Source organism: Mytilus edulis, chromosome 14 (assembly GCF_963676685.1).
Source record: "Mytilus edulis chromosome 14, xbMytEdul2.2, whole genome shotgun sequence".
In the NCBI taxonomy this organism is placed as follows: Eukaryota; Metazoa; Mollusca; class Bivalvia; order Mytilida; family Mytilidae; genus Mytilus; species Mytilus edulis.
Genome location: NC_092357.1, coordinates 49,530,445 through 49,557,299, shown reverse-complemented (window position 1 = coordinate 49,557,299; position 26,855 = coordinate 49,530,445). Strand labels below are relative to the sequence as shown.

The 26,855-nt window shown below is 31.8% G+C and overlaps 1 protein-coding gene across 1 annotated transcript; it reads left to right on the top strand.

The window, feature by feature from the left end:
• The first annotated feature begins 500 nt into the window (after positions 1–500).
• On the top strand, positions 501–15,442 carry LOC139504294 (uncharacterized). Its single transcript, XM_071294359.1, has 8 exons — positions 501–504; positions 2,768–2,908; positions 3,599–3,937; positions 5,307–5,390; positions 6,738–6,815; positions 10,843–10,922; positions 13,828–14,013; positions 15,152–15,442. The coding sequence occupies exons 1-8, from the start codon at positions 501–503 to the stop codon at positions 15,311–15,313; spliced, it is 1,074 nt and encodes a 357-aa protein (XP_071150460.1). The 3' UTR covers positions 15,314–15,442.
• The last annotated feature ends 11,413 nt before the right edge of the window (positions 15,443–26,855 follow it).

Here is a 26,855-nt window from a genome sequence, read left to right as displayed (position 1 = left end):
ATTTAGATGGGCCGGGTTCCAGGTGTTGGAAATCTCTTTTTCAGACGATCAATATTTGGAACCCCATGCATTTCAAAAATACCTTTATCCGCCTGTGGTAATCGAGACATCTTTAGTATCTTTAAAATAGGTGAAAATCATGAAAACGGTTTTCATCACTGCTAGAAAAGTTGTCTAAGAAATTTTAATTCGATTCTATGTAATGAACATTAAAATGACATCTAGTTTATAAGCATGAACAAAAACTTAAGCACAGGTAACGAAATTGATATATTTGACCTAGATACGATAGCCGTTCATGCTGGCTGTTCCAAACGTCTCCCTCTGAAAAATCACATTGCCAGTCGTTTCCTTGTTTACAAACAATAAAATAAGGTTTATGGAAGAGCCTTCACAAACGCTCTTCACTTATACACATCAGACATAGAAATTACCTTAATTGCCCTAATTAGAAAGAATCGAAATATTTGATGCAAGCTATACTTTTTTGTAGTTTTAACATGGGTAGGTATCATATTCGTGTTGTTTTAGCACTCACTATCGCTTAGACAAATATAATCACGAATGTAATGCCTACCTATGTTAAAACTACAATGAAGTATAGAGTGCCTCAATTATTTCTTAAACAAGGTCACATATACGATAAGTTTATGAAATAAATAAGTACAATTTAAAAATATCCATACGTAATAAGTTTTGTGTCAACTGTTGTATCGACGTCAACAATGAGTTGGCACTGTTAAATTGTATCGTAGTGACTATATGAGTATCATGATGATCAAAATACAAGCGCTATGCAATTGTTTTTTTCTTTTCATCTATTGATTTCATCCACCTTCAGCATGTTTATTCTTTTTTTCACGTGAAATTCTTTGTTCATGAAAACTACACCTAAACTGCTTACCACTTCTTCTTTTATATTACGTTGATAATATGTTACGTTCTTCTTCAATCCATTGTTCCACTACTAAACTGTCTATACTTCTTTATAGCTTAGTACAATCAAAAACCTGCAAATAAATTATCCAATTAACATGAATAAGGCCTTTGATAATAGTGTGATTAATCCGTCGGAGTGTCAAACATTTGTTGGAAGTACATGTACATTGTACTAAATAGTCTTGATAAATTGCATGCTTTTATTGGTGATTATGAATCTGTTCAAAATTTTGATTTTTTTCTACCCTATATACCACTTTGCCTCATATTTTTATAAAGAAAGTATTCACACACCTAATCAAATGGGCTTTTAAAAAGTCAGAATGCAAATGTATACGTTCAAACTCTTTTATGTCATTTTTTAGTAGAAACAAACAAAAGACCTATGTCAATGGGACATGCTTTGATGCTATATTTGCCCTTGAAATTTTACTGGATAACATTTTTTGTTTGCTTTGGATACTCCGTATATCGGCAAGTATCGAAATTCCAATGAGGACTTACAGTTAACCACTTATCTCAGACCTATTTATGTATGGTTTTGAGTTACAATTAATTTCATAAATCAGCAAAGACCTATCAAACAACACTACATATGAGAAAACATTTTTATCAATACTTTGAGATATCTAGATAATATTTAAGCTGTAAATAATGACGATTTCAATGTGTACACTAAAGATCTTATCCTGTTGAACAAACTTTAAATAAAGCGAATAATAACTGTGAACACTGCTAATTCCTGGATCTTGATATCTATATCATTAACGGGAAGATAAATATCAAAATGTATGACAAAATAGATGATTTTTCGTTTCCTATTGTTAAATATCAATATTTAGAAGGCGACGTTCCTTTGTAATCATCTTATGGTGTTTATTTATCTCAACTTGATCGATTTGCTCGTGTATGTAACAACGTATTAGATTTTAATGAAAAAAATCAATGTATTACTGATAAATTGTTACACCAGGGTTTTCGATATCACAAACTCGTCATAATATTTATTAAAATTATCATCGGTACAAGGACACCATTCGTAAATATAAATCAACATGCAGAAATTGTATACGATCAAATATTTCGCATTAAATATTTTATAGTTATATTCTTTACAGCACAAAAATGTCGGCAGTCACATCAAAAGTTAACCAAACATATACACGGACTTGCTCAGAAGGGGTATAGTTACGATACTGTAACGTGGTCAGATTATTAAAAATAGCATATTTTGCTTTAATATTGAGTAACTTATAAGAGATTTGTATCGGAAATAAACACATTCATTTTAAACCAGTGGTTGACATGATAAAGGTTATGTTCCTCTCATTAATTTGATGATGGTATGATACTAAACGCATAACGAGAGGGATTGTGCTTGATTGGTGAAGACATACTTTTTCCTTCTTTTTTTTGGTTACCTTTCCTGACATCGGACTCAGTCTTCATTTAAAATGATGTTTACTGTGTGTTTTCCTGTGTGATTCCCCCTCCCCTCATTTGCTTGAGGTATAAAGGCGAATATAGATGTCACAAAACATGTTGCACCCCGACGCATGTTTGCGCCTATCCCAGGTCAGGAGCCTCTGGCCAACGTAAGTCTTGTATGATCTTTAATTTTAGTTCATTAATATATTTTGGAGTATAGTACGGCATCTATTAAACTAGTACAATGTTTTTGGGCCAGCTGAAGCACGAGGCTGTGTGCGTGATTTTCCCGCTGTGTTAAAGACCCATTGGTGGACTTCGGCTTTTTTCTGCTCGTTGGTCGGGTGGTTGTCTCTTTAAAAATTCCCCATTTCCATTCTCAATTTTTATGTTTTTTCAGTAACATCGATCGTGAGCATCTTTGCAGCCGGACGAAGAGGCAATCACAGTTATACTGTGAGAGACGACCTAGTGGCAAACAATAAAACCGAAGAAGGATTAGGTGTTACTATACAGAACAGTACTGGGGCATGCCAACTAGGTATGTTTACATTACTGATTTTAGGCAAAGTTGACTTCAGATGAATTTGGCCATTTATTTTACGTATTGTTAATTTATATCTCTTCAACAGTTTCGGTACTTCGGATTTCAAATGTTTGGCTTAGAGCGTTCCTGACGAAGGTTAATCCAGAAAGGCGCGTTTGACGCAATAAATAATTAAACGGGTTGTTCTCAAATTTGTTGGCCGAATTCCATAACATATTCAACAGAATGAAGTTAAAAATAAACACAATTATTTTCTAAAGTTATGTTAATTTTTTTCATCCTCTATCATGATCATGTCTATAACATTTTTATTAGAACTGAACCTCAATTTAAAAAAAAAGTAAAATGAAAAATATAACGAACACCGATGAGAAATAACAAGTCCGTAATTAAATGTCAAAATCATAAGCTCAAGCACATTAAATGAGTTGAAAATAACTGTCATAATCATGACTAGGTACAGAAATTTTCTGATGTAGAAAACGGTGGATTGTATCTGGTTTTATAAGTAGCCAAACCTTTCACTGGTATGACAGTCGCGTAAAAATCTATTATATTGACAACAATTTTAAACAGAACAAACATAGGTACAAATGTCAAAATTAGGAATTACAGCAGTTAATATTGTCATATATTTCTTCTATTCTATTCATCACTGGATATTGATTTTTTTTTCTCTTACAGAAATTGTCCAACCACTATTTGATTTGCATGTTGGATACGAAATTATGACTTTAAGGATGAAAATATTCCAACCTCCTTTAGACGACACACTTATTATTCTAATGGATAATGTTACCATTGATGTTACACGATATGAAAACAAAAGTTGCTATAATATTAATGGAAAATGTCACAAAGGGGTTTGTTCATGTTATATGACGAACAACACCTTTACATCGATGTATCGCAAGAATATTGGATTTCATAAGAATGGCGGCGCAGTTGGTATTGAATATAGATTTTATGGAATTGATGGTTCGATTTTCAAAGTTATATCATTCAGGACCTTTGAAAGCGCATGTGAGTTTACAATCAGAATGTTTAAACATTAGATAATGCTTCACATACAACAACACAATACAATAGTTATTGATTTTACTTAAATGCTATGAAATGAGATTTAGAAATGGTATACTTAAGATGACCAATATAATTTGACCTTCACATTTTTTTGCGATCGAACCAATTTGTAAATTGTAAATCAATAGCCAAATTTAATTAGGTTTGGAACAAAATAATGTGACTTCCCCCCTTTATGATGAAGCAAAGCTTATCAAATTGCTTACACTCACGACAAAAAACACAATATAACAATTTTTGTTTATATATTTCCATCCTTAACATTGTATCCTTTCTTTAAAATAGGAATTAGAAAACAAACAGACACAGTTGACGGTTTTATTACAAGTTTTGTGGTGAAATTTGTCTTCTGAAAGCGTTTTTCCCTTAATAGAAACAACTATATACACATGCTTACATCGATTATGTTTCATTCTCTCTATAAATACTGACTGCAATAGAAAATTCCAGAACCCAGAATAAAAATAAACCTCGAACATTTAACTTAAATGTGTCAAAAATACTTCCTAACGATCCATTTAAAGTATGCACACAAAATCAGTTGCACGTGATAATCCTTTGACTTAGAATAGAGAATGAAAAAGGACAGGTGTTAGTGAGACAACAGCACAAATGAAGTGATTTAAAACAACTCAAGACCACTAATTGGTCCTCAATGAAGCATTACAATCCCCTATCCAGAGGCATTTTAGCTGAACCGTAAAATTCATGTTAACTAGTTAAACAATATGGAGGGTAAACTAAAGTCTGAAACATACATACGAGTCAAAATTTGATATAAAAAAGCACGTATAAATATAAAAGAGGTAGGTTCATGAAATGGACACTCTCCTATACATCAAACCAATGTTGAAAAAACAATAAGTCCAATGTTACAACAGGTAAAAAATAAACTATGAAAAGGATGAACACAAGTTACCAACGGACAAATAAAAGTTCATGACAAGCTACTCGAGAGTTGTTTGTTTTCATTAAAAAGATGGAGCCTGATGACCTGTATAATCAACAATACATACGACGGAAACTACTGGTTATGACAGTTCATTGTAAATTATGCACATACACATTCCACATACACCAACTTTTACAAGTTATTAATCAAAAATAAAATCGGGAAAAGTTCATAAAAAAGATTTGATAAAGGCATGACATGTGGATTTAATCTATTCGTAGCAAGCATTATGTTCTAATTATTCAAGTTGCCACACTCTTTTGGCATGAAAAATAACAACCGGGTGCATACATATTTAATCTGTCTTCATACCTATTCCGTTATAATTCAAATCTTATTATAAAGTATATATTGTAGATTTCAACCACCTGTACACGCATTATTCAACTATAAAATGTCTGAAAGAAGATAATCCTGGAGAGAAGTTTGCCTATTTTGCAAGTAAATACATTAAATCATGCAGTTTGCTGTTATCATTTTTTTTATGTTAGTATAAGGAACACAAATTGTGTTGAATAGAATAGGCTGCAACAAATACTTCGGTTAGTTTTGTTGGTGTTTTGAAAGCGTCATCAAAACTGTCATCACAGTCAATGAATTATTATCAAGACCTGTAATTTTGACATGATCTATACTGCTTTCATGTATAGGTATGAATATATAATTGTAAAATAAAGACAATTGAAACTACGCTTTTCGTCGTCATTTTCTCACCAAAAGAAATCAAAATGTGACTTGATGTCGATAAAATAAGCTCTTTTTAGCTGCTGAAATGCTTTTTCATAACTCATGGTTTCTATAAGTACGCAATGCCTTAGTTGTTACTATAATATACTTATCGTCGAGTTGACAATTAAAGGGTCACTAGCTGTCAAATTCATGTTCACTGATTTGACTCATATTTTCATAATTGATTTATAACAACTTAACACATTTATCCAAATTATAAAATGTCTAAAATAAACAAAATACCGGACATGAGCTCGATAGTATGCAACTTTGTTTCGGGTGTATTTTAGTCTCAATGCCATATAATTTACTTGCAACTTGACCCCGAACACTTCAAATTGACATATGCGCGATATAACATATATATATATATATATATATACATATATATCGATTTGGTCCAGTTAAAAAAAGGTGAATTTTATTACGTCTGAAGCTGTCAAACTGAATTGTAGACCCCTGTAAGACAGAATTGTCAATATTTTGAGTTAGAGGTGGTAGATGTTTCTATAATATTGTTATTATTTGTCCCCCTAGTAGTACACTACACTGTTAAATTATTTTTGAAATATAGCAGGTGCGATTTTTTTAATTTGAATTTAATGTCTGAAATAAATGCACTACGGAATAACTGTTGATTAACTCATATTACATCGTAACCAAACAAAAATATATTATATTACCTTACACATTGATTAAAGAATCAACTCAAAGAGCAATACTATCGTGTTTTTGTATATCAGAGAATTAAAACGATTTAAAAGTGTCTATATATGTATGCTATATTTTTATTACCTTTCACATATTGCAAGGTTTGGCTAGTGAACAGTGTTTTCCTAAAGGTGAAATCAGATAAAAGAAAGTACTCAATGATTTTTACATACACTACTGTTCAAATGCCTGCTATGTTTAAGAAATATAAATTAAAATAAACATACAACGGTTGATTCAACGTTATATTTTAAATAGTTATCTTAAACAAATTCTCATTAGAATAATGTTATAACTATCGATAAAAGAGATTATCATGACGATGATTGCATTTATATATTTTTTCAGGTATTTCTAACAGCATTATAGTCGTTTGTCTTGTCTTGGCATATTTATTTTTTCTTTGTTGCACGATAAAGAATAAAGGTAAGATTCTTCATTATATAATATAGACATTTTGTGTAAATTCACACAGCACATTCATACAATGCACTCTTTAAAGGAAACACATACTAATAAAATACCAAAAGATAGAAGGACAGCATTATTTGTTATCGATAAGACAGGAATGTAATTTATCTGAAGCGCTCTTGATCATAATCTGTTGTAAACGTTGCTATTTTAGCAATCAGTCTGCATTCATCTATCAGTCACCGATCAGAAAATTTGCGTCAAACGACGTTATCAATTTTGTCAAAAAAGTAGTTGACTAATCGGCGGAATTAGACGATTGGCATTTATGACGGATTGAACTATGATACATTACATGTTGAATTCTTACAAATTACGAAATCGAAGTAGAAGCATTCTTGTTCAGCACAAGTTAATAAGTATCTTTATATCGTTACTATCATATAAAAATGAAAACAAAATTACCCAGAGGCATTTTGAATCATTGATCTGGAGCCAAAGTGTAATATTCATTTCTCACACGTGCCAACATAATTTTAGTATCTTTTCTCTGATATTCATCATATTAAAACAAACATCTTTATGTAGAAAATGTATATAAAATTTGCAATGACTACATGTTCGTCATGAAGGATACACCATGACCTCGACCTCATTCCATGGATAAGTGATCACGGTTTAAGCTAAGTGGTCAAGTCCGTATCTCCAATCAATACTATAGATAATTAGTCAACTATATGTAGTTTAGTTTAAAAATATTTTATTCAAATATTTTGAATTGGATTGGGCAACAGACATAGCCTATGTAAGCCCTTTCCACGTGTATTGTATGGATTTATTGTAATGTGTACTAGTCCATCTAACAGGTTTCATTTGACTGTAACCTCATTTTTATGGTTCATTGGACAAAGTACAGGTTTTGTTTGTTCCTTCATTTGTCAGATACCATAAGATATAAAGCCACTTTAGTTTGGGTATAATTTAATGTGTCATTGTTCAATATTGAGTTTGGTTAGATCTGTTTCTTGTGTACTTTTAGCAATATGACCAATATGTTTTGTCTATGGAATGATTGTACCAGAGAGACTCTCAAACTCATATATAGAAAATAATCTTTCGTTCTTATGTTGAACTGTTATACAGTCCTTGGATGGTGTAAACTTCCCCCTATTACCATACACCATTACACCATACACCATACACCATTACACCATACACCTTGTACCATTACACCATACACGTTACACATTTGCACCATACACCTTACACTTTACACCATACACCATTCCCCATTATACATTTGTATCTAAACGATCCGAAATTACCCATAATGCAATTAAAGGTAAGGCCCCTTTTTGGCCCAAAAATATAACAGTTTTACAAATTTGTTAAAATGTAAACTTTTAGTTATTTATTGGACAGTTGTATGCTTCTGCTACATAAATATGGGCTGTTTTTGACAATGCAATGCACATATATCGGGTTGTAGCACCATTAAGTCATGCTAAATTACTGAAATCTTCAAAATTCTATCATTTTAGTTAAATTTTAGACGGTTTCCGTGTAAAACGAAAGTGGCCGCATTCGTGTTCATTCTTAATATTGCAATGTAAGTTGTATTTTATGATAATACATAACATATATAAAGGTTGTGGATGAACACGGATGCGGCCACTTTCAATTTTGACAAAAACAATCTGAAAAGTGACATTTTTTGGCATATTTGGTAGATTTTTCATATTTGAGCTTCAATCGGATCGTTTTTAATGACTTAATCAGTTAAAATCTTTCACATTAACTATTTGAATCAAGTGAAATAGACACTTAAGTGTTTAAAAAGTGGTCAAAATCTTTTTTCAGATGAAACTGAAATTTGAGGCCAAAATGAGTCCTTACCGGACCTACTCCTTTTAAATATTAAGATTATTATTATTTTTATGTTTACAATCCTAAAAAATGAAAAAAACAAAACTTCGTTTGCAACCAATGAAATGTCCTACACCATCATTCACACCATTCCTGATCGCACGTTACACAATCACACCATTCTTCATACACCATAACACCATTCCCCTTACACCATACACCTTAGCACCATACACCTTACACCATTGCACTATATGCCATACACCATTACACCATACACGTTTTTTGGGAAGTTTACACCATCCAAGGGCTGTACCACTGTCACAGGTTAGGGAGAAGGTTGCCGTTCCCACTTACATGTTCAACCCCGCCACAATATTTATGTGTGTGCCTCTCCCAATTCAGTGGTTGTCGTTTGTTCATGTGTTACATATTTGTTTTTCGTTAAAAATAATTGATATAAATAAGGCCGTTAGTTTTCTCGTTTAAAATGTTTTACATTGTCATATCGGGACCTTTTATATTCGTTTTTCGTTTATTGTTAATGAAATCGTTGGACTTTCTGTTGAATTGTTTCCGTTCGTTTTTTTAAAGAATGTGAATAGTAGAAGGATACGTTTGCTAAAACTTTTGTTTTCCCTGAAAACAAAAGCTAAAACTTTTAGATAAATTGAAATCATGAACTGCCATTGGATTTGTGTACGTTTTGTACTTCAGGCTGCATTGTTTAAATGTTCCTTTTGTCTCTGATTTATTATCAATAATCGTTTATGTAAATGTCCTTTGGTTTTGTGAGTCTTTGTTTACTCCTTGGTTTTGGTTGTTATTGTCTTTCTTTTTATTTCAAAAGCAATGCCATATTTGCAATCCGTCGTTCAAATGACTATACATTAGTTATTTTTATAAAATTTGAATAATTTAAGGATAAAGATGTGCATACTCATGGTGTGTTGCTTAGGTTGAAAGTGCAACTATTCTTTATTTAAATCTTTCATTGGATTTTCCGTGCATATGTTAATTTTATGCCTCTGCTGGTGGACTATTAGTCCCCGAGGGTATCACCACCCCAGTAGCCAGTACTTCGGTACTGGCATGAAAATACGAATGTTTTGTGTTATTAAAATTTACTGTTACAAAATGATAGAAATTATTATAAATTAAGGAATGTATCTCCCTCATGCAAAGCTCTGATTCCTTTCACGGATTTGGCTATACTTTTTGGACCTTTTGGATTATAGTTCTTCATCTTTTATATAAGCTTTGGATTTCAAATATTGTATTGTCGAAATGCGCATCTGGTGCAAGAAAATTGGTACCGTTAATTTTATTATAAAAGAATAATGCACTATTGCTTGCAATCCACCCAATTAGTCATTTGAAATGCCTCTTCACAAGTTACTCATTTTTAAATGTGAATATCATAACTATAAAAACGATTCAGGTTTTTATGTTGTACTGTTTCAATCACTGTTAAACATTGTTAAAGGTAGGAGGAGGGTTATGCGCTCACATACATGTTTAACCCCACCTCGTTCTTTATGTGCTGGTCCAAGTCAGGAGTCTGTAGTTCATAGTACGTCGGGCTTCTTTTGTCAAATTCGTTTTTCGTTTATTGTTAATGAGATACAAATTATGTATTGTCATGCTATTGAAAGCTTACTTACAGACATATGTTTTGCTCATTGTTGAAGACCAAAAGGTTGCCTGCTGTAACTTGATTTATTTGGGATTTTTTTTTACATTCTACATCTCCTTATTACCTGTGTTTTAGCTTTACAAATACTAAAGTTGAAATATTTGGGTGTGTGCATCCCAGATGTAGTTAATAGAAAAGGTATTCGGACGTACGAAATATGAAATTTTTTTCGTCATTCCTCTTTTTTTTCTCGTTAGTCGATACCAATATGTGGTAAACTATTTGTCCCCAAGGTTATTATAACAAACGTCTATCAAAGTATTTAGAGACTTGAATCATATTACCTAAGACAAAGTTGACCTGAGATATACATTGTTTTCATATTTGCAAATATTGGGGTCCACTAATTGCTCATATAATTTTGATTCTTCATAGGTTTGACAACAACAGGGTTTTATAAAAATGAATCAAACTACCATATATATGTTATTTAATATTGAAATCAAATTGCTGTTTATGACCAATGTTTGACATTTGTAGAAAATCGTCCTTTATGGATCAGTCTGTATGAGTTACTGCAAATGAACATCATTTTAACAAACCAACACGCAAAAAAAGAGGTATGAATTTTACCAGAATTGATTTATCAAAAAGGTGTATGAAATAGTTTTTTTGTATCTCATACAGTTTCTTTCACCTTCTGAGACGTTAAAATATCTATATATATATATATATATTCATAAAATAATTAGTAAAATTAGTAAAAAGTTAACAGTTCCATGTATATAAATATATATATCTGCACATGTGAAAATTATTTTTTACGCCTATATATACACATATATATATATATATATATAACAATGTATAACCCTGTAATTTAAACTGGTATTTAAAAAAAATCGAACTGTAAAGCCAGTACTAAAGCCGGAGTTACTGGAAACAAGTCCCTCATTTTCCTATCATTACTTGTTTCCAGTAACTCCGGCTTTAGTACTGGCTTTACACATGTGACAGTTCGAAATTTTTTTTAAAATACCAGTTTAAATTACAGGGCTCCATTCATTCGGGGTGGATGTATAAGTACGTAGCCACGTTCAATTATTTTACCTCATTAGATAAAACTTATTTTTCTTATCATTATTAGACTGCTATTCGTTTGGGAGGCTTAAATATGTAGTTTCTGTTGCAATTGCCCTACCGTTGTCAAATTTTAAATATTATACCAACTTGGATCGGTTAGGACATTTTTGATTTTTTTGTATGAGGACTGCCCTCAATGCAGTTATAACATCTAAACTGTCACACAACCTTTGGAAATTTAAACTTGTGCCAGTTCACATCGAAAATAACTTTTTTCATTTGGCATATCTTTGTAATCTTTGCGCCGTGTTTGGAAATTTTAAAATTGTATCAGCGTTTGTGGTGCTCGTTGAAATTGTATAAATTTCAAGATTTAGAAAGAGTTTCTCAGTTTGAATATATTTACATGATTCATTTGACATCGTGCTATTATTGAAGAAGGATATCTGTTATCCGAAATATCTAATATTTGTTCATTTTATTGTTATTTAATGGTGATGTTGTACCCTTTTTGACTTGTTATATATTATATTTTGTAGTGTACAGAATCATATTACATGATATATATATATAGATTATTACATTGATACAAGTGGATAATGGGATTTATCCAATCGAGATAGTTAAATTATTATTTTTTAAGTCCGAGCCTCGACGAGGCTGTTGTCTTTATTGACCAGACAACAGTATCGTGAGTATATCCCTTATAAATAAGTCTGTTTAGAGGTAATGTTACCTTTCAGGTGAATGATGACCTGTTTATGCTATGTTATCAAAATTACCAGAAAAGATTGAATATGAAGAAGTCTGCATGTTGATATATATTTATGAATGATGCCTATACAGATGATAAAATTTTGTAAAAGAATGACTACTTTGTACGAAAAACCAGTGTAATATTTCTGCAGTAGTACAGAATCTTTTTTTCGTTATAAACTTGGAGATATATATACGCCTTCAGATGGTGACAAGGGAACGTCACCATCTACATTTTTTTTAATGTTAATAAATGAAAAATCACCTATCACAAGGTGGAGCAGAATTTTCATACCATTCGTATTTATTTAGGACTTTTTTTGTAACGAAGTTGTCAGGTTATTTTCGACTGCTAATAAAATTCAAGCACTTCACATAGCCAGGATTACAAGTTATTCAATTAGTTGTGATGCTTTATTAGCTGACTTCACTTTCTCGTATGTCGGTATTTTGAAAAATCGTTTTGTCGCTTAGAGTAGCTAGACAGTTATGACTGTACATTTATAAAAGAGGGACGAAACACTGATGAAAGATCAGATATTTAATTCCATCAGAAAACACGCCTGTTGATTATAAGTCTCCCGCTTTTGTAATAATTAATCATCATTTAAAACATATGATTCATCTTTCATCGGAAAGTAATTATAGAAGGCGATTACAGTCATGTTTGTTTATTAATATGTGTCTTTATTACATTTTGAGTATTTGACACCAAACCTGTCTTAAATGAATGAAACCCGTCAACTGTACATGTTTTCAAATACAAAAAAAATAGTTGCATTCGAATATAAATAGTTTTCAAAGGTACCATGATTATAATTTAGTACGCCAGACGCGCGTTTCGTCTACATAAGACTCATCAGTGACGCTCATATAAAAATGAAGGATTATTATGTTGTCATAATACTCTTTCTGGCTGATCTCAATTTTACAGATATTATTCTAGAAATTAAGCAGTCAAAAGTCAAAATATCAAAATTATAAATTATGTAAATGAACAACGAGTGCTTTGATCATAAACAATTAACTAGGACATTGATGTTTAGTTCTGTCGGGTTTTGTTAAGACGTCAGCATGTTCAGATAATCCTATCATTGAAAACATCGGAAACAGAAAACAGATCCAGCTAATCAATTATCACAATGTACGTTATGAAGGAATTATCATGAAAAAACGTTCCATATTCCAATCGAAAACCTGTCTTTATATAAAGATAGTAGACATGTTGTAATTGCAGAAGAGAAAACCTTCAACCTCAGTCAAACTGACTTGAATATAAGCATTTAAAGGCACGTGCATGCCTCGACAATGAAAAACTGATACGATATTGTCAGCAATCAATAGTTTTAACTTGATAAATGTGAAACAATCCCAAAGAGAAAATTTATAGCCTTATTTATATCAAAATAATAACAGAAAACAATAATATCCAACAATCAACTAATTATAGGCTCTTAACGTGAGACAGAAGCATGAGACTTGTTTGGGGTAATGAATCTTCATGAGACGCCCTCAAGAGGATTTAAAAATATATATTTGTATTCCAGGCTAAATTATAAACAAAATGTATTTTAATTTTAGGACCATCAGTCTAAAGTAAAACATCTTAAATAATATGGTAGTAAAAACAAAAATTAATATCAAAAGACATATATTCAGATATTTGGTTTGTTTTTATCTTTTAAGGTCAATTATCTAAATAAAGGTTATAGTGTGAGCCCTCTGATATCGTCTAAACAGCAAAAATGTGGAACAGACAAAGGATCGGTATTAAAAGCTGACAAACATATTAGCGACAATATATGCCATGTTATACATTTTGAATCTCCAATATACAGGAACAATTTGATTATAAATGAAAGCTGTTACAAGGTAATAAAACAATCTTTTGAAAAAATTTCAATTTATGTAAAAGACGAAATGGTTCAAAAAAACGAGATAATATCAGTAAAATAAGATACAATTGTCGGGAATGAAAATAATAAATAAATAAATATATGGCAGGCGGATGTTTCCAATGATACGTATTGGTGTTGAAACAACTTGCTGGTTAAACATATACGTAGGTTTGACATGATAACATTAAAGACATTTAAAACAAATCTGTGAATAGTTTTTTAATTGTTGTTGTATTGGGTAATCCAATGACATCCAAGTAAAATGGCAAAGTATAGCAATTCATTTTGTTAGTATGATGATAAAAAATCGCGGGATTTAGAAATTCGTACCTTTTTGTCTTTAAAACTGTGGAAAGATGTCACAATAACGAATAGAAAAAAATCAGTAAATCTACCAATAAGACGAATATTCTTCAGTATTAAGATCGCAGACGAAGAAAACAATCGTAGATGATTATTTAACAAGTTGTAGATGGTGACAGTAACATTCATGCAGTGAAATCAGTTTGCACAGGTTTTAGATGAAGAGTATACGAATGCCATTGAATTCCAAATAGTATGACCATCAGTACTTCACATAAATGTCATGTTTGATATACGTTAGGCCATGTGTTGTCGTAGATACACTACGTTAATGATTCTCTCTCGATTATTACTAAGATAAAATGAAAGCTACGCGTTTTCTCTCTTCTATCGTTCAAATAAAACGCATCTTTGATAAAAGCGTTTATTCTCAGTTCGTCATGATATCGTTGTTCCTAACGAGTATGTTGAAGTTTGATAACATATGTCCATATTGTTGGCATTTCCAAAATGAATACATGTATGTTTTGAAATAAGACATTGGATAATTTCGCTTTTAGTATTGAAAAGTTTTGTTGACAACAATAATAAGTATAACTTTCTTTTTAAAGAAATTCAGGTACACACAGAATAAAAGTACTTTTTGTTTTACATAAGAATAAAGTATTTTTCAATTGCTTGATTTCATGATAAAATACATTTTACGAAAGGACAAACAAAATAAATATAAAAAATAAAATAAAATATATTTAATGATATATGTGTTTTCGTTTTATTAACTTTTTTTCTTTTCATCATTATAATTATAGGAAGATGTGATGCAAGATGGTTCAAACCACATATGGTCACATAAAAAAGTATTGCAACCGAGAGCTTTACCGATATCACTGTGTACGAAGACACCATTGATCGAAAGTGAAGATAATGGTAGTACCATCACGAATCAATTGCATAATGAAACATTGAAATAAACACTTAACATGTATCGGTATCAATAGTGTAACGAAAATGGGTATGGTATATAGTTGTGAAATAGAATATTAGAAGATTGCTTTTTACCGTATACATGTATATATGCTTGATGAAATAAAAAAAATGGTGTCACCGAACTTGTTTTTTTTTACCACATGTACATGAATAATTAAAAATTCAAAAACATTCATCTTTAGATATACTATGTATATCCACTTATATGACTAGTGTGAACAATGCCGAATAAAGGACAAAAATATGTCACACGGTGATAATTTTGTCGGAACCTAACAATATATCTGACACCTTCAACATTTCCATCAGTTCACATGTTGGTTTACACTTCCAGACGTATTACAAAAAAGAACTTACTTAACTTTCTCAAACTGCCATAACTGATGCTGTATCATAATGCACGTAAACACACAACGTTATCGTTGCTCTGAACATATCTATTTAGTTCAAGTGAGAAAAAATATTAATCTACATTTTCATTAAGCAATGTCTAACTTTACTTAAATCTAGAGTTTCTAGAAATAGTTTTTTCGTCGTAGTAGAAGCCGAATGATGTTAACCATGTACAACTATTCCTTTTTTTAAAGTATTATTGCTTCGTATTTTCTCTGATCGATTTGTTCTTTTTATGCCTATATAACTTGTAAGCAGGACTGACTTATATCTGCGTTTTATTAATATAATTAAAGAAAACAGCGAACTTGAACTGTAATGAAATGTAATTTAATGGAAAAACAACATGAATGATTAAATAGCGAAAAATGAAATTCGAAGGAAAAGGGTCGGATGATATCAGATATACAATTAAACTTTACAAACTTTCATAGCGGTTTGTGTTTTTCTACCGATCGACAACGCAGCCAACAATGTGGTGGTGGTATGTCGTAAATGCTACTCGGACGTTCTTGAGAATGAAATTTTAAATTCATCTACCTTCAAGTCCATTCGCTTCACGGAGAGTCAACAAACACATTACAAACACATCATAGCTTAAGGATGTACTTAGGTGAGGTTTTGGAATTCATGTCAAAAGTTCGGACTCCTTGGTGTTTTTCCATCCAATACAAGGTAAACAATTTTGCCCCATAACACCCATTTATTTTTTCATACAAGACTTAATAGCTCATGAAAGGTCATTTTCCAAAATTTTAGAAGATTCTTATTTTTTTTTCTTTTGTTTTGAGACCCAAATAATACCAATGCAAATGTAAGGTAAAAGTCCGAGTCAGCCTTTTCCCACCATATTTTAAATCTCAATTATCTTGAAAAAGAGGTCCATGACCTATCAATATTTTTAGCTTACTTTTATCCTTAAAGAATGCCGTACCAGCTTATAGTATCAATTTCAAATTCTTGATTTATTAATTTTCACCTAACCTTACCTAAGTACATCCTTAAGGCTTCTTCTGAACATTTGAAGGTCCCTACTATGTATTTGCTACTTTACATACACAAAAATTCATTTAAATATTGTTTCATCTCGGCCTCTAGTAAGTGTTCTACAACTAATATTTCAGTACTTTAGCAAGTTCATTAACTACTATTAAAGAGCTTATCATGAACTGTTGTAAAAAAATATATGAACATAGTGGTATAAACTATTTTTGGAGTGTAAAAAAATCTTCGGATGTTTTAGATAAATTACATGCTTTTGATGGTCCTTTGATTCTGTTGACAGTTTTCTTGTTTCTACTCTTTACACTACACTTCCACACAATCTTATCAAACAAAAATTTTCCTATTTAATTAAATGGTTGTTGGTAAAGCTGAACGCAAACGATATTTGCTGCAAGTCATTTAAAACCTTCTTCTCTAAGGAGAAAGGTAAATATGCTAAATTCTTTCGTTTATACAAAGATTTGATTAGTAAATTTGGCTGTACTCATTAAAAATGGTATTTCACATTCTAAACTTTACGTTAGTATTGTACTTTTAAGCGCAGAAATCACTATCGAACCTTTAAACAAACTTATTAGTAAGGGTTATCGTACCAATATTGTAATTAGATCTCTGAACAGCTGAATATAGTTTATTTATGCATTATTGTCATTTTGGTTTTTTTTCTTTGGTTACATCTTCTGACATCAGACTCGGAATTCTCTTGAACTGAATTTTAATGTGCGTATTGTTATGCGTTTACTTTTCTACATTGGTTAGAGGTATAGGGGGAGGGTTGATATCTCACAAACATGTTTAACCCCGCCGCATTTTTGCGCCTGTCCCAAGTCAGGAGCCTCTGGCCTTTGTTAGTCTTGTATTATTTTAATTTTAGTTTCTTGTGTACAATTTGGAAATTAGTATGGCGTTCATTATCACTGGACTAGTATATATTTGTTTAGGGGCCAGCTGAAGGACGCCTCCGGGTGCGGGAATTTCTCGCTACATTGAAGACCTGCTGGTGACCCTCTGCTGTTGTTTTTTATTTGGTCGGGTTGTTGTCTCTTTGACATATTCCCCATTTCCATTCTCAATTTTATATTGGCACTAATATCGATTTTCTTTTCAAACAGGATGTATAAACACACACACACGTTCATTTGTATCTATAAAGAAGTCACTCCTAACTGACCTACTACCTGTCGACACATTTATTTTTGGAATTGCACAGTTCATGTCTTCTTTGGTTGTTTATGTCGTTACAATACTAAATCCTTGGGATGTGTTTTAGTTGAGTTTAGTCTCTGATGCATGATTTTTTATTATTAATTGTTTTGGCTTTTACCTAGCTGCCAGTATTTGCGAGTACTCTCAAATCGCACTTCCTTTACAATTTGATCTGCTAATACTTTAAGTAATGCTTTTTGTTTTTTATGTTAATATGGATCTTGTCTATATACATGTACCAGCTTTCATTATTTGGAATTCCTACCAATTTTCAATTTTTCGTACTATGCACATCAAAATTATTTCATTTCTCCTCAAAAACTGTTCCTAAGCATGTACAGGAAGTTTTATCTAGCTCGTATTGTATAGTTTTATTGATATTCACCCAATATGTACCAAGTGTTAGATTATGTTATTGATATTAAAGAAATTTCTTGGTATTCCTAAACGAAAATTGTTATACACACAGACGATCAAGTATACGTAATGACAAAATGATTTTTCATTTACCTGTGTAGGATATGACGCAGCTTTTTTCACAAGTAATGATTTTCTATAAATTGTTTTATATTGCACAGTGGTATCTTACTTTAACTTTGTTCAAACCTGTTTATATACTTTATACCTTAATTATTTATCCATTATAAATTATATTAACTATGAATTTACATTCAGGTATCGAAGATAAAATTTATTCGTTCATTGTGTGTTAGTTTGTGTTTTTTGATTGAGTCTAGTCGTCCAATTGATATTTTATAGTGTGTTTTTCATGTTGTGATGATATACTGTTGTTTCAGAAAATGGAGAAGGTTTGGTACCATTAAAACGTTTAATCCCGCTGCAATTTTTTGCACCTGTTCTTAGTCAGGAATCTGATGTACAGTAGTTGTTTCTCGTTTTTATATAGATTAGACCGTTGGTTTTATCGTTTGAAAGGTTTAACATTACTAATTTGTGGGGCCCTTTATAGCTTGCTGTTCAATGTGAGCCAAGGCTCCGTGTTGAAGTCCGTACTTTGACCTATAATGGTTTACTTTTATAAATTGTTATTTGGATGGAGAATTGTCTCATTAGCACTCATACCACATCTATCTATATCTAGATATACTTACTGGAGGTGTGATGAGATGGTTGAAGCTGTTAATGTTCTCCTTGATAATATAAATGTACGTTTCGGTAACAAAGTTTATCGACAGGTTGTAGGTATCTAATGGGCACAAATTGTGCCCCTTTAATAGTAGACTTGTGTTTGTTCTTTTACGAGTCACAGTTTATGACTAAACTCAGTAAAGACCCATCGAAATTGCATTTAATTGATATATTCGACAACACTTACCGTTATCTTGATGATATTTTGTCGTTAAATAATCAAGAATTTTTCACTATATACTGCTGAAATTAACCCAAGGAACTAACTTTAAAGAAATCAAATTTAAACGGTAAAAACTGTCTTTTCCTCAATTTAGATATTTCGGTTTTAAACGGGAAACTCCACACTAAAATTTACGACAAAAGTGACGATTTTTCGTTCCCTATTGTTAATTTTCCATTTTTATATAGTAATGTTTTTTTGGCACCATCTTACGGTGTTTATATTTCACAGCTCGTTTGCTATGCCCGTGTCTGTTGTGACTTTTTTGATTTTTTGAACGAAAAAAATGTATTACTGGTAATTTATTGAACCAGGGATATCGTTATAATAAACTACTTAAAACCTTTACTAAATTTTTCCATAGATATAAAGATTTGGTTTTAAAATAAAATTGGGAAAGGAAATGGGGAAAGTGTCAAAGCGATAACAACTCGACCATACAGCAGACAACAGACGACAAAGTGTGCTTGTACCTGTAGAAAACTTATTTCAAACGGAATAGCACATCCTCAGTTTTACGGAAATTATGTTAATCGTGCCCGGAAATTTAGAAATGATCCTAATAAACTTATCGCTCCCTTTAATCAAAAAGGTTACAAATTCAACACTGTAACAAGATTATTGAATATTGGTTTTATTGATATAAATATTGATTTTGTTATCAGTAAATTGAAAGCACACTAAATATTACTAGTATGTTATATACATATACACATTCATGGATCTACAATCTGTCGATACCTTGTCTTGGCATTGCACAAAGTACCGTTTTTTTTTCTTTGCCTGTTTATCCCTGCATGGAAATAGAACAACCTCAGTGTTTCGCATAATTCATCTTTTTAGGTGATCCGATTGATAAAATATGTTGTAGAGTCGTCACTGGTTCAGACATACTTATAACATAATTATGTGTGTGACTGCATCGAACATCAACTTCCTGTCATTCAGCTGATCTGTAACAATTCCATCTTCATGCCTTATATTTAATGTACTGTTTTACGACGCTACATTGAAAATGACGAAGGAAAGTTACACCCGGCCATCGAAAGCTTTATTGTTGAAGAGCCTATGTGGTTGAATGGTCTAGCGCGTTTGGCACATTGGTACGCGATTTTTTTGTCACAACATCTCAGTAGCATGAGTTCGAGAACCGTCCAGGGAAGAACAACAAAACAATAATTCCGTATGTTTTGACTAAAAACTTTTGTAAAAACTAAGGATTTTCTTATCCCAGGAAAAGATTACCTTAGCCGTATTAGGCACAACTTTTTGGAATTTTGGATCCTCAATGCTCTTCAACTTCGTACTTGTTTGTCTTTATAAATATTTTGATATTAATGTCACTGATAAGTCTTATGTAGACGAAACGCGCGTCTGGCGTACTAAATTATAATCCTGGTACCTTTGATAACTCCTTGCATACATGGCTAAGACATATCTTGCAAAATGAAAGGATAATCTAATTGTTTCAAATATTTCACCATTTTAATGAATATCTAAGAAAGACCGGTTAATGAATTATAATCAAATAATAAGACTACGTGTACGTCACTCTAACATCAACCTTCATTTTGAAATAAAATACAATATTATGGATAACACGAGCTCCCATAGTAAAGCCACAGGTAGATAAAAGGAAAGCTTGATATAACCAAAACAATACGTTGTTTAGCACTGACTTCGAATCAATAAACTTACCAGTGGCTCACAATGTTAAAAAGTTTGAAGACCTAATCAGTTACACAGTTGAAGACCTTTAAAGATAGCTTACCGATGAAGTTGAGATGGAAATGAGGAATATGTCAAAGTGACTACAACTCGACAAAAAAAAGGATAACAGCCGAAGGCCATCAACGGGTCTTTAACGTAGCGAGAAAATCCAAACCCAGACGTGGTCCTCAGCTTGTCCCTTAAAAAAATTGTGTTAAAGGTCAGTGAAAATGGACGTCACACTTTAAAACATATAAATGAGCTAAAATCAAAAACATTTATCAGACGAACAAAGGCCAGAGTGTAAAAGTGTCAAAGATAAGCTGAAACCTGGGTTACCATCTTTTATTGCAGACCTCCAGAGAGGGTAATAACTGAAAATATACAAAAATGAAACCTAATAAGCCAAATTTTCACAATCGACAATTTTCACGAAATAATAGTACAATAAATGTTAACAATGTTCTCCATACAATGAACAATATGTCAATTTTATGAAAAAACAAAAAAATATCAAATAATGCCATCAAATTACATCGTAAATAACCAAATTATGACACGAAAGGCGTTCCATATACATGTACATGCTCTTTTAATACCTTTATCCAATTGCCCTTAACCAGGGAACAAACATATTCTGTGATAATTTTTCAACAAAGCAAAATTTGTTAAACATTTCTTTTTAATTAGATTTACAGTTAATTAATAAGTATTTATCGGTATATAGTATTCGATTATTTTGAATCATGCACTTATATTGAAAAAAATCTTATCTGCAAAGGGAAAATACATTAACAAAATTAATGTCATGGAAAGGGAGACAACTGCAACTTATTACTCTTAAACGGGAACGCGTTTACTCTTATCTTATGTCTGCATGTTGATGAGTTATATATATATATATATATATATATATATATATATATATATATATAACTCGTCTAAACATCAACCCAACAATGTTAGATCTGTAAATTTGCTTTCGCAAATTTTTGGTTCTTCCCTCGCCGGGATTCGAACACATGCTACTGTGATATCGTGACACCAAATCGCCTGCACTGCAGTCTGCGTCTACGTCTGAGTCAGTGACAACTCTACAACAGATGTATCCATCGGATCGCCATCAATGATGGTGATACATGGCTGTGTACATAATGTATAATATACAACTCGTCTTAACATCAACCCAACAATGTTAGATCTGTAAATATATATTTAAGTTCTGATTATCCGTCTAGGTAATTTCTTTTAAGTTTTCATGTAGGTTTACATCCTTGGATGATTTTTTTTATATGAGGATTCCTGAGAAAGGAAAATCCATAAGAGATAATTGGACGCAATAAATCTTCGGAGAGTTATTTTCTTGCATTTGGTCTGATTCAGATAGTTTATTGTAATGAAGATAGTTGATATTCGTATACAACATTTTAAAGAGCAGTATCTCTTATCAACAACCAGAAAAACCTTTTCCACGTATCAAACATTAACTAAAAGAACTAGCCAAGGAATTTGCTTTTGTCCCGGATGATAAAGCCGCTAATAATATCATTATTGTTTGACGTAAATTTTATGTTAAGGTTCTGCAAAGGAAATCACGAATTCACCAACATTCCAACTGACTTTATTTTCAGAAAACGACATCTGTAACAAACACCAACTTTTAGCTACTTCTTTACAAGCAGAACCAAATACAATGAAAGTCCCAACTATGTACTGGCTTCCGAAGCTACACAAAACAAAACTTACAAATATAGATTTATTTCATCTTCAAACCATTGTTCCACTATTAAATTATCTATTCTACTGACTAATACACTTGTTACAATAAAAAACCTGATAATAAATTGTTCAAATAAGGCCTTTGAAAATAGTGGAATTAATTAATGTTGGAGTGTCAAAAACTCGTTGGAAGTACTTGATAAATTGCATACATATATTTGTGCTTTTGAATCTGTTCAAAGTTTTGATTTTTCGACCCTATATACCACTTGGCCTCATATTCTTATTAGAGCTTTCTTACAAATTGACGAAAGGTACGAACGAACGTAAAGGGAGCACGTATTTCATTTCCACAATAACAGTAAAAGAGTCTTTGTTTTATCCAGTAAAACAGCATTCTTTTCTAAATCAAGTTTATTTTTCAAAAATAATAATATCGCAAATAATACACGATTTTAATATAATCAAACAGAGAAAAATAGTGTCAAATACACTTACGTCCGATACGTGACTTACGTAAACCACGAGTACACACATTTCCGCGGGAATTTTTTAAGCACGAGTTTCACAATTAACTTTTCAATGGCATTATTGAAGTACGTAAGTCTAAATTTAACGACAAGATTCACATTTATTTTTATTTTTATTTTTTATGGTACACTTTAAGCAAATAGTCAAAGTGGAATATCGAGATTTGATAAAAAAAAAAAAAAAAATGATGCTACAATGTTTTTAAAAAGTAATGTTGAATAAATCTAGAAAAAACAGATTTTGTATTTTTGAAAATAAATCTACTATTTTATACCATATACATTGTGGATTGTATAATGACGATTTAACAGTACACATGTTTGGAAGATAGACGCGTAGTTGTCACATATCGTCCAGTGGCTAATATTACATGAATGTTCAGGACTATAGGCAAAACTCAATCATACGCTAAAATATTCGTCCCATTGCTGCGGTGTTTCATATATACACATTTAGGGGGAGGGGGTCAATGAATATTACCAGAGGAGAGGCGATGATTCAAAAGTTATTAAACGAGCATCAGCATATGGCAAAGTATGAAGATCATCTTTCTTATTCATTTTCATTTTATTATTTTGAGCGTTGCAAATTTTGAATCAAGGAAGTGTTTGTGTTTTAATGTTTTCTTATTTTTCTGTAAGGGAAGAAGACAATGTATTTGCTTTGATATTTTCTGAGGTTGAACAGTGCTACATTGTAATATTGAAGAGTAGGGGAGGGGTCGACTTTTAGTCTTTTAGGGCATATTATTCGTCTGAATACTAGATGTCTTTAGGATATTTTGTAGTGTTATCTCCTCCGACCTGATGGTATCATATTTTAACCTATCGCACGTCCCGAAATTCTAAATATATCTCAAGAAAAGTCCAATTTAATAAATGTCGTCGCATGTAGGATAATTGTCCGAAATTCCACGACTATGATTTAAATATGTCAAAATAAAGGATCCCTAAAACGAGTCTTACGTATGATTCGTCAAGCATACGTACCTTTCGTCAATTTGTAAGAAAGCTCTATTAAGAAAAAAATGATATCCCTTATTAACTGGGCATTTAAAAAGTCAGAATGCGAGTACATATGTTCAAACTCTTTTAGGTCATTTTTAGTAGCAATTAAAAAAGAACTATGTCAATTGGACATGCTTTGATACTATATCTGCCCTTGAATTTTTACTTGATAACATTTTTGTTCGCTTTGGAGATTCCGTATATCGTACGCGTCAAGTTATTGGAATTCCAATGGGGACTAACAGTTCACCACTTATTGCGGACCTGCTTTTGTGTTGTTAAGAGTTACAATTTATGACTAAAATTACCATAGACCCATCGAAACAACATTTAATACAAAATGTTAACAATACTTTCAGATATTTGGATGATATATTGGCTCTAAATAATGACGACTTCAGTATGTATACTACATAAATTCATCCTGTTGAACTAACTTTAAATAAAGCTAATACTAACAATGACCACTCCCCTTTCCTCGATCTTGATATCTTTATCATTAACGGAAAGCTAAATACAAAAATTTATGATAAAAGAGATGATTTTTTTTTATTTCCTATCGTTAATTATCTATTTTTAGATGGTGAGGTTCCCTTGTTACCATCTTATGGTGTTTATAAAATGTATATATCTCAACTTGTACGATTCGCTCGTGTATGTAACAATGTATTAAATTTTAGCGAGAGAAATTTATGTATTACTGAAAAATTATTACACCAGGGTTTTCGATATCACAAACTAGTCAAAACATTTACTCAATTTTATCATCGGTATAAGGAAATAATTCGTATATATATACTCAACATGCAGACATCTTATACGTTCAGGTATTTGATATCCAATCTTTTATGGTAATACTCTTTACAAAGCACAAAAATGCCAGTATTCATCTCAAAAGCTTACAAAACCTTTAAACAAACTTTTAAGAAGGGATATACATGATATAGTTACGATACTGTTGTCAGGTCATTAAAGATTGCATATTTTAGCTTTAATATTGATTCAAATGTAGGGTCTTTGCATCGGAACTAAACACTTTTATTCAAAAAACAGTTGTCGGCATGACACAGGTTGTGTTCTTCTCATATATTTTATGATAGTATGATCGGGAGGAATTGTGCCTGATATTCATATGATGAAGACGTAGTCTTTCAGTCAGTTTAATTGAAGTCTGCTGGCATGTCAGTTAACTGCTAGTTGTCTGTTGTTATGTATGTATTATTGTCATTTTGTTTTTTTTCTTTTGTTACAGCTTCTGACATCGAACTCGGACTTTTCTTGAACTGAATTTTAATGTGTGTATTGTTATGCGTTCACTTTTATACATTGCCTAGATGTATATGGGAGGGTTGAGATCTCATAAATATGTTTAAACCCCCTGCAATTTTGCGCCTGTCCAAAGTCAGGAGCCTCTGACCTTTGTTAGTCTTGTATGATTTTTAATTTTAGTTTCTTGTGTATAATTCGGAGTTTAGTATGACGTCAATTATCACTGAACTAGTAACCATATTTTTAAGGGGCCAGCTGAAGAACGCCTCCGGGTGCGGGAGTTCTCGCTGCATTTAAGACCCATTGTTGGCTTTCAGCTGTTGTCTGCTCTATGGTCGAGTTGTTGTCGCTTTGACACATTCCCCATTTCCTTTCTAAATTTTATTGAATAACTATATATTTATAATGAATAAATTTATGTATTTCCTGATGCCATATTAAAAAATGGAAAACAAGACGTTTAATAATGTATTGCGTCCGAACCGCTTTTCTGGATTTACCTTCATGAGGAACGCTCAAAGCCAAACATTTGAAATCCGAAGATGTATAAGTACCGAAAATCGTTGAAGAGCTATATGTCAAAAATGCCTTAAATAAATAGCCAAATTCGTCTAAAGCCAACTTTGCCTGAGGGAGTTGAAACCTTAGTTTCAGAATAATTTCAAACTTTATAAACGGACAATTTTTAATAAAGTTTGTTAAATCATGTCAGTACCGAAGTACTGACTACTAAGTTGATGATACCCTCGGGGACTAATAGTCCCAATCTCTGGCGTAGAGTTCATGTCCGTTCCATACATGCTCTGCGATACTGCACTTAATATGAGTGTAGTGTTACAAAGTATTGAACGGAGCGGATATGATCTTAGCGCCGGAGATTGTGATAGTCCACCAGCAGAGGTATCGACCCAGTGATGCAAAAAAATGGAAAACAAGACGTTTAATAATTTATTACGTCCGAAGCGCTTTTCTGGATTTACCTTCATCAGGAACGCTCTTAAACTGCTCCAGATGATTCAGAGCATTTTCAACAACTTACGGTGTGAGCTTATCCCCTAAAATTATAAAAAATATATATATAACTGATTATATTGGTAAATGAAAACTGAGTACACCTTATCCTTGAGTTATAAAACTTGATTAGATTATACATTGGCTACACATTTTTCAAGATTTCTTTACTAAACAGCATCTTTTTTAGGAAAATGTCATTTGGTAATATTCTAAATCAAGGAAAAACATAGTTAATTTGTTACACATCTATTTAAACATGTTAAAAGTGGAAACACAGTCCTGAAGGTATCACTTTAATTT

What these genes read in the sequence shown, in the direction of transcription:
- LOC139504294 (XM_071294359.1), top strand. An exon ending in GAAGTTTGCCTATTTTGCAA is followed by an intron (nt 5,391 to 6,737) that starts GTAAATACATTA and finishes ATATTTTTTCAG; the next exon opens with GTATTTCTAACAGCATTATA. An exon ending in TTGCACGATAAAGAATAAAG is followed by an intron (nt 6,816 to 10,842) that starts GTAAGATTCTTC and finishes TGACATTTGTAG; the next exon opens with AAAATCGTCCTTTATGGATC.